At 50.8% G+C, this 10,128-nt stretch overlaps 2 protein-coding genes across 10 annotated transcripts; one reads left to right on the top strand and one right to left on the bottom strand.

Moving 5' to 3' along the window:
• Positions 1-1,132: 1,132 nt before the first annotated feature.
• On the bottom strand, positions 1,133-5,941 carry ARFIP2 (ARF interacting protein 2). Of its 5 annotated transcripts, none has more exons than XR_012423439.1 (9): positions 5,841-5,941; positions 4,928-5,068; positions 4,580-4,676; positions 3,752-3,870; positions 3,350-3,571; positions 3,191-3,264; positions 2,652-2,809; positions 2,329-2,503; positions 1,133-1,882 (listed from the first exon to the last, which is right to left on the bottom strand). XR_012423439.1 is itself a non-coding variant. In XM_045371421.1 (8 exons), exons 2-8 carry the CDS (start codon positions 5,024-5,026, stop codon positions 1,727-1,729), a joined length of 1,026 nt encoding a protein of 341 aa, XP_045227356.1. In that variant the 5' UTR covers positions 5,027-5,068; positions 5,841-5,941; the 3' UTR covers positions 1,133-1,726. The 5 variants fall into 5 exon arrangements, 3 of the variants coding, with proteins under 3 accessions (XP_045227356.1, XP_015289593.1, XP_005578846.1); XR_012423440.1 differs by having other exon boundaries at positions 4,928-5,028; XM_045371421.1 differs by lacking the exon at positions 3,191-3,264.
• A 165-nt stretch (positions 5,942-6,106) lies between these two features.
• Positions 6,107-7,662, top strand: TIMM10B (translocase of inner mitochondrial membrane 10B). 5 transcript variants are annotated; one of them, XR_012423441.1, is made up of 4 exons: positions 6,107-6,163; positions 6,365-6,460; positions 6,652-6,896; positions 7,444-7,662. XR_012423441.1 is itself a non-coding variant. In XM_045371425.2 (3 exons), the coding sequence occupies exons 1-3, from the start codon at positions 6,128-6,130 to the stop codon at positions 6,826-6,828; spliced, it is 309 nt and encodes a 102-aa protein (XP_045227360.1). In that variant the 5' UTR covers positions 6,107-6,127; the 3' UTR covers positions 6,829-7,662. The 5 variants fall into 5 exon arrangements, 3 of the variants coding, with proteins under 3 accessions (XP_045227360.1, XP_073870599.1, XP_073870598.1); XR_012423442.1 differs by having other exon boundaries at positions 6,107-6,273; XM_045371425.2 differs by having other exon boundaries at positions 6,652-7,662.
• The last annotated feature ends 2,466 nt before the right edge of the window (positions 7,663-10,128 follow it).

The following is a 10,128-nucleotide window of genomic DNA, read 5'->3' as shown; positions in this document are numbered from 1 at the left end:
GGCTACTACACTACCCAAGATGAGGGAACTGGAGTCTATATGACACTATCTTAAGCCTTAGAGGACTACTTTTCTCAACCCTATACTTCTCCCATGCAGTCAAATTTCTGCTCAAAATACTTCTCAGCTCCTTCTCCAGAGGGCAAAAGTCCTTAACCAGCCTGCAGTCTTCATCTAGCCACTCCCTCTTCATTTTTCATTCCAAGCAGTTCCTCCTAGTTCCTATTCAGAGCCTTCACTATATGCTGGCCTCTCTGCCTAGGATGCTCTTCCCTTTACCCTGCCTGTTTGTCATCTACTCACCCTTCAGGTCTCAGCTTTTTTTTTTTTTTTTTTTTTTTTGAGACAGAGTCCTGCTCTGTTGCCCAGGCTAGAGTGCAGTGGCACAATCTCAGCTCACTGCAAGTTCCACCTCCCAGGTTCACACCATTCTCCTGCCTCAGCTTCCCAAGTAGCTGGAACTACAGGCGCCCACCACCATGCCCAGCTAATTTTTGTATTTTTAGTAGAGATTAGCCAGGATGGTCTCGATCTCCTGACCTCGTGATCCACCCGTCTCGGCCTCCCGAAGTGTTGGGATTACAGGCGTGAGCCACTGCGCCCGGCCTGGTCTCAGCTTTCAAACTGACATCCTCATTTCCACCCCAGTCTATGCCAGATGCTCCTCCTTGGTGCTCCCATAGCACCCTGTACTTCTGTATCCTAATGCTTATCACTGTTTTGTAGTTGCCTGGTTACTTGTCTCTTTCCCCCAATAGGCCCTAGGCACTTGGGCAGGGACCGTGTTTTATTCACTGATGTCTCCCCAGGGTCTAACGCAGTGCCTGGCAAATGAAAGCACTCGGTAAATATTTGCTGTATGAATCAATGCATTATGGTCAGCAAACCCAACCCCCTCTGGATCTGGTGCTCTTAAGATCCATAGCTATCTTGGTGCTGGCTAAAGGACAAATAAAACTTTGGCTCCAACTGGGGCTGGGAGAGACGACTGGGCCTTCAAACCATCTCTGAAACCTGTGACTTCAGCTGCCTGGCCCCAGCTCTTGATAGGGTTCTGGTGTATGATTAGACTGAGCATGTTTCCACCCAGGCCACCCTCCTAGAGTCCCCCACAAATTGACCTCGCTGGGCCTGCTTTTATGAAAGGTTTATTCCTAGTGCTAGATCCCAATCTTCTTGGGCTCTAAGCACAATTAAACTGGGTGGGTGGGTGAGGGTAGGCCTATTCAGATGCAAGGCCAGCAATGGGGCTCCCCATTATCCCCACCCCTTTGGTCCCAGTCCCCTTCTCTGCAATGGCCACGCATAGAGGAGAGACAAAGGGTATTAGACGCAACATCATTGGCCCAGGGGAGTCTGAGAAGAGCTGCCATTGGCTGACAGGGCATTTTGAGGCTCTGCCATTGGTCAGGGGGCACACCCCAGCCTGAAGAGTGATGCCATTGGCCAGGGAGTGGTTTTGTCATAGCCGTTGGCTGTGGAGTGGAAGGAAAAGATCTGGGAATGAAGCCCTGTGGCCAGGAAGATAGACAGGGCAACAGCTTCTGGGCCTCCAGGCCCTCTTCCCACCATAGCAATGTGGGCAAAACTGGTGTCAGGCCCCAGCCAGAAAAAGGAGCCCAAGCCAGAGGGCAAGTGACAAGGGATGTCCCATGTCCAATCTCCTACACCCTGGGGCTGCCCTTCCCAATGTCCTTCTTGATAGCCAAGGTGGGCTGGGAGCAGCTCACTGCTCCTCTAGCCAGGAGGGTTTCTCAGCTCCTGGAGGCCGAAGCTTGATGTTGAACTGCTGCAGGGTCTGCTCCAGCTGTTTCTGGTTCCCAGCAAAGTAGGCGGACACGGCATTGTGGAAGAGCAGCAGCTGCTTGTGCATCACCTTGATCTGGAGGTCCAGCAGGGTCAGCTAAGGCTGGACTCAGGCGCCCTTTTTGAGGGTCTATGAGCCTGAGCCCAGGCACAGACCGGGGGCACAAGGACTCTGCTCTGATGGTGCTTTTGGGCTAGGGGCTGAACTCTACCCAGGGAGTCAGAGAAGGGTCAGTCTGATGGAAGAGACCTCACTGGATTTGTTGGGCCTAAGGTTTTGGTATCCCAGCTCAGGGGGAGATTTTTCCCAGTTATGTTCCTGGGACCAGCAGCCAAATCCTCCAATGGGAAAGGGCCAGGAATTGGAGGGAGGGTGATCTGGAAAGGCCCAGGGGTTGAGGGGGTAACATTCTACTCCCTAGCTAGGCTGCATTTTGTCATTCAATAATGGGGAGGGTCTGAGGGGAAGGTTAGTGTCACAGATGAAAAGGTGGGCTAGGGTCAAGGGGGTGGGGTAGGCACCTTGTTTTCTTCCAGGAACTTGAGCTTGATGGCCACATCTCCCCGCAGCTTCTCATACTTGTCCCGATGGGCCTGGAAAGTGGCCTGGGCACTCTCGAGTCGACCACGTGTCCCTGCATCCCGGGGGCCTAGGCTCAGCTCCTCTAAGTCTGTTCGGTAGGCATCATATTCCAGCCTGGGAAGGGGGTGATAAAGGCTGGTCTCCACCCGTTTATCCTCAAGACATACTCTCCTTTCCTTCCTGAATTCTTATGTCCCTAATGCCCAAATTTCAACCCATGCCAGCCAACTCCCCAAACCCTAAGCCCTGCCAGTGCCCACACCTGGCAGCCTCATACTGTTTCACAGTCATGAGCGTGTCTTCCATGGTCTTGGTGACCAGTGTGTTGATGCTAGAGACAAAGAAGTTCACAGCTCCTAGCAGTGTTTCCCCATTCTTGCATAGCAGTTTCTGTGTTTCTGCATTGTAGCCAAACTCCTCCTGAGGGCAGAAGGGAGGAACAGACCTTGAATACTACTACCTACCTGACTGGAGCTGTAGAGCCCTTCATTCCCCTCCTCCCTGGGGAGGAAACAGCCAGCAAAACTGGAAGAACCAAGGACTGCCTCCAGCAAAGCTCTGTTAGCTAAAAAGTCAGTGGGGTCACCCTGGGGATACCTGGGGTAGGAATGTGGGTGGTGGGCATTCTTGGATAAGTTCACAAGACTGGAACAGTCTAAGAGCTAGTGTGGCAAGCAGGGCAGGGGCTCTGATTAGGCTGAGCACTGAAGGCATTCTCCCCAATGCAGAGAGGGGTTATTTGTGAAGCACCTAGTGTGCCCCCTCCCCCACCCCCTCCAACTTCTGGACCTCTGTACAAACCCTTAGGCTGCCTCCACAGGTGAGTGCTGCTGGGGGTAGGGCTGGGCCCACCCTGAAGGGGTTCTCCCTGTGGGCTGCAGGAGGGAGGGAGGATGACGAATGACTGCCTGGGAGGGCCCATGCCCAGTTCCCCCACCCTCTTTGGTCTGGGTGAGGCACCTGAAGCTCTGGGGACTTCTGGCTGAGGTCAGCAAAGGCATCACCTAGTGCATGCTGGGTCTGCAGCAGGCTGTAGAGGTGGGCTGTCAGTGCCCGGCCCAGCTGCAGGACACTCTCATACTTGCGCTTCGTCTCACGCAGCAACTCAATCTGCAGCTCTAGCTCCAGGTCCACAGTCCGTGAGCCTCGACCAAATCGTTCTGATAACAGTTGCTTTGTGCACTGATTGGGAAACGGGGCAATAGATCAGAGACCCTAATAGCCTCCCGACACAACAGGTATCTACCCCAACGCCACCCAGGCTCCTACTCTCAGCCACAGATGGGATATTACGATCATGAGGAAAGGGGAAAAAGGTACCCATAACGAGTTTTGGGGAAGTGAGAGGTGCTCAAATCCTACCTTATAGGTGTTGATGCCCCATTTCTTGACGATGTCAAACTTTTCTCCAGCAATGCCCCGAGCCACCTCATCTCCAGGGCCAGCAGGAGTGGTGCTGTGAGATGGATGGCGGCCAGACCCTAAAGGATCAAGTTCTCTGACACCAGCCTCTCTCAGATACACCAGACACCTCTGTGGCCCCACCCATGCTTCTCTCCCAGCACATGAAATTGACTTCCCTGAAGGAGATGCTAGAGACAACTGGATTCTCCTGTTTACTAGGAGGAACTCGGACCTTGCACAGTGATAACCAAATCCTGATATACATATGGCCTCCTTGGAGGCCAGAGGAGAGGTTTGCAGGGAGTTGTTGGTGTATAGGGGCAGAGGAAACAGAAGAAAATACACTGAGTTTGGGGGCAGCAGGAGTCAAGGATGGTGGGTCATGATAACAAGAAACCTGGTTGCATTCCCATGTGGAATCTTAGTGTGAGATTCAGGGCTGTTTGTTCCTCTAAACTTTAGAATCTAAAAATTCTGAAAAGCCTCACAAAGTTCCAACTCAGCCTCAAGCTGTAGAGCGGGGGCATTCCTGTGAAGTAGGTCTTAACTTGACTCAGGTGGTGGCAGGGAAAGGACGAATGAGCCATTTCAGGGGCCAAGTGGCAAAAGGGAAATGGATGGACAATGCTGGGAGTTGCTTTTGGGCTGAGGAGAGTCCATGGGATTCCTACAAGCAGAAGTTCCTAAGATCTCCAGACATTATTCAAGCTTTCCTAGACATATCCTATGCTTCCCCAAACCATTCCTGTCCCCTCCTCCACCCAAGCTTCCTGTTTCTGTTCATACCTGTGGGGATGAGTCCATCACCAGAGCCCCCATAGCCACCAGACACAATGCTGGTTTCATTGAGGTTGGGTCCTGACACCATCACTTGCTGGAGGTCCTATAGGCCAGAGAAGAGGGGTTGCTTCAGGAACATAGGGACTGCAGAAGCATTTTGGAGGTGGGAACAAGTTTGGATTCAAGCATCATAAAGACACTACACAAGGGAAGTCTGCACAGAATCAAAATGATATGTAAAATTAAGGGAGTCAGATAAGTTCAGGGGAAGGCTACTGGAATGGAGGGTGAGAACCCAGGATTTATAAATTGGATTCCTAAATTGAAACAATTAGAAGAATCAAACAGAAGCACCTGCTCCAGCCCATCATCTTCAGGAAGCTGCCTGGCTTCACCGTTCCCGTGGATAGGGATCTCCATTGTGGCTGCCTTCCCTAGGATCCCGTCCGTCATGGCTAGGAAAGGTATTGGAGTAAAACTCTCCACCCCAGCACCCTGCAAAGCCCAACACAGAAGTTCTGGGCACTGGCCAGCACTCTAGAAGAAGGAAGCCTCCTCTGTCATTTCTTTAAAGGCTGTCCCAGGGTTTGAGTGTCCCAGCGTTTGGTCATCATTCCTTTCTTCAGGTATATGTATTTCTCCCCTCCAAAATGCACATTTGTACACAGGCACACCAAAGCACGGTGTCTTCTCACAAGCCCCCAACCTCACCAGGCCTCTGGTGATTATTCTACACTCATTCAGTCATTCAGCAGACATTTAGTGAGTGCCTACTCTGTGTCAGGTACTATTTGTGACAATGAAAATACAACAGTGAAGAGGGAAAGTAGCTCTCTTAGAACTTATCTCCATGCAGGCGTGTTTATGCTGAGCAGGAGATGGACCCTTTCCAGGGCTCAGGTCTTCACCCCCCATTCAGGTTTGTTCTCCATTGCTTGGCCTTTCTCACTCCTTTAGTGTTTCTTCCCCCTTCCTTCAGGGGGTCTCCCCTCCTCCGTCTCATACAACTCCTCTTCCTTGGGCCCTCCCCACCAGGCCTTAGTTAGATCAGTTGGTGTATGTTCCCAGTCTCTGGCAAAAGCCTGTCTTTACCAGGATATCGGTGATCCCTTCCACAGTCAGTCTCCCAGGTATGTGAGTCCCCGCCCCCACCCCCATACACCTGGACATCAGGTGTGTCCTCATTCTTCCCCAGGGCTCGGGGCATCTTGCCCTCTGGACAGGTTTGTGCGTTCAACTTCCCGTCGCCCAAGCATGTCCCTCTCACCTCGGGCCGGGCCGCTCTTCCCCTCAGGGCGCCAGGCCCGGGCCGCGCGGGGACCTCGGGCTCCAGTTCCCGTCGCGATCCTAGCAGCAGGTCAGGGACTCGGCGGAAGTGACGTCCTCTCCGGGCAGAAGAAGCCGGCCACGTCGCAGATTATAAGGGCGGAAGTGACGTCGAAGCCGGGGCAGGGCGATACTCTAGCTTGGTTCTCGAGAGCAGCGAGAGGTTACTTCCGGGGCGGCACCGAGAAGCTGAAAAGGAAGTGGCGTAGAGCATGCGCCGGTGGCGTGATGGAGCAGCAGCAGCAGCAACAGCAACTGAGAAACGTGAGTGAGAACTAAGTCGTTTCGGGGCCAGACGTTCAGCTCGCATTCCTGCACACATCGCGGAAACCCCATAGAGCCAGGGATCTGAGGGCTGGAAACTTCGGGTTATGGTGCGCGGGCCTGGGAAACTTTGGGCGGCGCGACCTTGAGTAGAAGTGTGGGGCACATATCGCTGAGTTCGTGGTCCCGGTTTTCTCCCAGCTGCGTGACTTCCTGTTGGTCTACAATCGGATGACAGAACTCTGCTTCCAGCGTTGTGTGCCCAGCTTGCACCACCGAGCTCTGGACGCTGAGGAGGTGGGGAACTGTGTAAGGAGGTTACGCTGCAAACAGAGTTTAGCGGTAGACTGCTTCCCTCCTCACCCCACTTCCCCTACCTCTGGTCCTGGCCTTCCCAGACCCTCACCCCTAGGCTGTGCATGGGGAAGGACGGAGGCGGGCCCGACAGGACACCTTTGTCCTCCGCTTAAACCCTATCTTCCTTCTAGGAGGCCTGTCTGCACAGCTGTGCTGGGAAGCTGATCCATTCCAACCACCGCCTCATGGCCGCTTACGTGCAGCTCATGCCTGCCCTGGTACAGCGCCGCATCGCAGACTACGAGGCTGTCTCGGCTGTGCCAGGCGTTGCTGCTGAGCAGCCTGGGGTCTCTCCATCAGGCAGCTAGCCATCTCCAACCCCAGGAGGGAAGGCCCTGGATGGACCCTCAGATTGAAGGACCCAGTGGACCTTAGGGTTGGTGAATCCTAAACGGAGAGAATTCGAGGTCGCCTGAAAACTGGCTGTCCTTGCTCCTTTTCCTGGAGCCAATATACTCGCTTTTTACTCTGTTTGATTTATATTCTGGGCAAGGAAGCTTTGCATAGTTTATTGGCATAATCCTTTGTTCTGTCATTTAGCCATATCTGCTGGCTTCAGCCCTGGCAGCTGATAAGTTGTCTTCTATATGTAGAAGGAAAACCTGAGTATTTGCAGGCATCTGGTTAAAGCAGGGTCTGTGTGTACAATTTTAAAATGAGTAATATGTCAGGCTTTATCTTAGTTTACAACAAAACTACAAGTAAGCGGTATTAGCCTCACTAAATAGATGAGGAAGCAAGATTCCAGAATGTACCAGAAGGCCATTTGATACAAAAGGAGATTGGTTCCTGCCCAGATGACAGAAAATGGGAGCTCTGTCTAGTTGTCCTTAAGTCTGACTGACTTCAATGGCTTATAACCGTGAACCAAGTATTTGTTGGTTCATAACTGTTGTTTTGTGAACTATGTCTTATATGTCTAGAATTCTGCTGGATCTAGGGAAAGGAGAAGCTGTCGAAGTACAACGGATCAAAAAACCACAGGGCTTTTGGGCACTGCCTCCTTGAGAAGTTAGTGGCCACAGAAGAGAGATGAAACCTGTAAGAAGTCTGGAGTCTTGGAACTTCAGCCATTTCCCCAGGTTGTTACTTTCTTAGTTTGTACAGTCTTCTCAGGATGAGAAGTAAAACCTTTGAACCAAGGTCTGTGTGCTTGTCTTACGGGCAATCGGGAAGGGAGAAAGTTGGGGACCGTATTCTGCAATACAGCGAAATCTGAGGAAGAAAAACTGAAGGGGGAAGTAGATGGCAATGGTTATGATAAAAAGGATAAAACGAAATCTTCGGGACTTCCTTAATGCTACCTTAATGTTTCACTGCTTGTCTAGAATCTCCTAATTCCAGCTTTCCATCATCTGCCCCACATTGGTCTCATTGAGTACAATCCGTGATTTCTTTTTTTTTTTTTTTTTTTTTTTTTTTTTGAGACGGAGTCTCACTCTGTCGCCCAGGCTGGAGTGCAGTGGCCGGATCTCAGCTCACTGCAAGCTCCGCCTCCCGGGTTCCCGCCATTCTCCTGCCTCAGCCTCCCGAGTAGCTGGGACTACAGGCACCCGCCACCTCGCCCAGCTAGTTTTTTGTATTTTTTAGTAGAGACGGGGGTTTCACCGTGTTAGCCAGGACGGTCTCGATCTCCTGACCTCGAGATCCGCCCGCCTCGGCCTCCCAAAGTGCTGGGATTACAGGCTTGAGCCACCGCGCCCAGCCCATTCTGTGATTTCTAATTCCAGCCTCTCCGTTCTTTTCTCATTATTGCCTCCCCCGCCCCCCAACTTTGTGTAATTTACTTCTGTATTCAGCAGCCTGAATAGCATATCATTCCATCACCCCATTTTCTTGCCACCCTTGGCCATCTTTTTGTATCATTCCACTTATTCTGTCTTTGCTATTTCTGCTAGAGAAAAACAGTTGTGTAATGAATGCCACTAAATATTCAAGGCCTCCAACCTTGACCTAGTCCTCACACCAGCACGCACCTTTATGGGTTCCTGGTCCATTTCCTTCTCTAATTACCATGGCAGTTATTTTACACCTTCACAGCTGTCTTTAATCCCATACCCCTCATCAGGTGACCCTGTTTCCTGTTTTAGAGGAATTGAAGCTCTTAGACATTGGTTTCCACAGTAATAATTTTAAAACTTCTTACAACTACCCACAAAGCAGATGTTCTTCCTATCTACAGAGCAGGAAATTGAAATTCTCAAGTAGGGTATTAAAGTGCAAATCTGACTTTAAAGTCCATGTTCATTTTAACACACCAGGCTGCCTCTTAAGATAGTATTTATTGAGCACCCACTTTGTGTAGGTTCTGATTTTGGTAGATGTCATGCTTTATCTTAATTTTTACCACAACTATAAGTAAGAGGTATTAGCCTCACTTAACTGATCAGGAAGCAAGAATCCAGAATGTGCCAGAAGGCCCTTTTATACACAGTTTCTTTTTTTTTGAGACAGTCTCGCTCTGTTGCCTAGGCTGGAGTGCATTGGCGCGATCTAGGCTCACCGCGACCTCTGCCACCTGGGTTCAAGCAATTCTCCTGCCTCAGCCTCCCAAGTAGCTGGGATTACAGGCATGCGCCACCACTAATTTTTTTGTATTTTTAGTAGAGATGGGGTTTCACTATATTGGTCAGGCTGGTCTTGAACTCCTGACCTTATGATCCGCCCACCTCAGCCTCCCAAAGCACTGGGATTACAGGCATGAGCCACTGCTGCCGGCCTATACAAATTGTCTTATTGAGAAAAGTGGTTCCAATCATGTTTTTTGCCCCATTTAGCTGCCATCTCTTGAACAGAGATGTTAGGAAGGTAAAAGTTGCTGACCAGGACCTTACCCACTGAGTGGCATTCTGTCCTTGGGAAATATAAATGCAAGTAAAACAGGTTTGAACTTCTTTTTTTTTTTTTTTTTTTTTTTTGAGACGGAGTCTCGCTCTGTCGCCCAGGCTGGAGTGCAGTGGCCGGATCTCAGCTCACTGCAAGCTCCGCCTCCCGGGTTCACGCCATTCTCCTGCCTCAGCCTCCCGAGTAGCTGGGACTACAGGCGCCCGCCACCTCGCCCGGCTAGTTTTTTTTTGTATTTTGTAGTAGAGACGGGGTTTCACCGTGTTAGCCAGGATGGTCTCGATCTCCTGACCTCGTGATCCGCCCGTCTCGGCCTCCCAAAGTGCTGGGATTACAGGCTTGAGCCACCGCGCCCGGCCAGGTTTGAACTTCTTAACTTCCAGAAGACAGGAGGATGGGACCTGTGATACTGTGCTGCTGGTGAGAGGACCCTTCCACATCAACATGTGTGTGTATCCTTGGAATCAACTTCCATTGTGAATTATCTGTGCTCTCGTCCTTCCATGTCACATAATAGTAATTGCTAAAAAAGAGCTAGGAGCATAGATCTGTCTGACTCTAAAGCCTTTGCTCTTTGAACTTTGAGAGCTTCTGTCTTACTTAACCTGCCTCTAGGCATGAAAAAACAAGTGTCCCTCAGTCTGACCTCTCTCTTAATCCCTTTCTTAAAATGTCAATCTCTTGCCCTGGTTTTTTCCTGTTTCTAAAAATGTTTAATGTTCAGGAGAAAAACTTAATTCCTACCACTCTGCCTTCCATAACCT

This window comes from Macaca fascicularis, chromosome 14, assembly GCF_037993035.2.
Source record: "Macaca fascicularis isolate 582-1 chromosome 14, T2T-MFA8v1.1".
NCBI lineage: Eukaryota > Metazoa > Chordata > Mammalia > Primates > Cercopithecidae > Macaca > Macaca fascicularis.
This window is presented reverse-complemented; position numbering and strand designations above follow the sequence as displayed.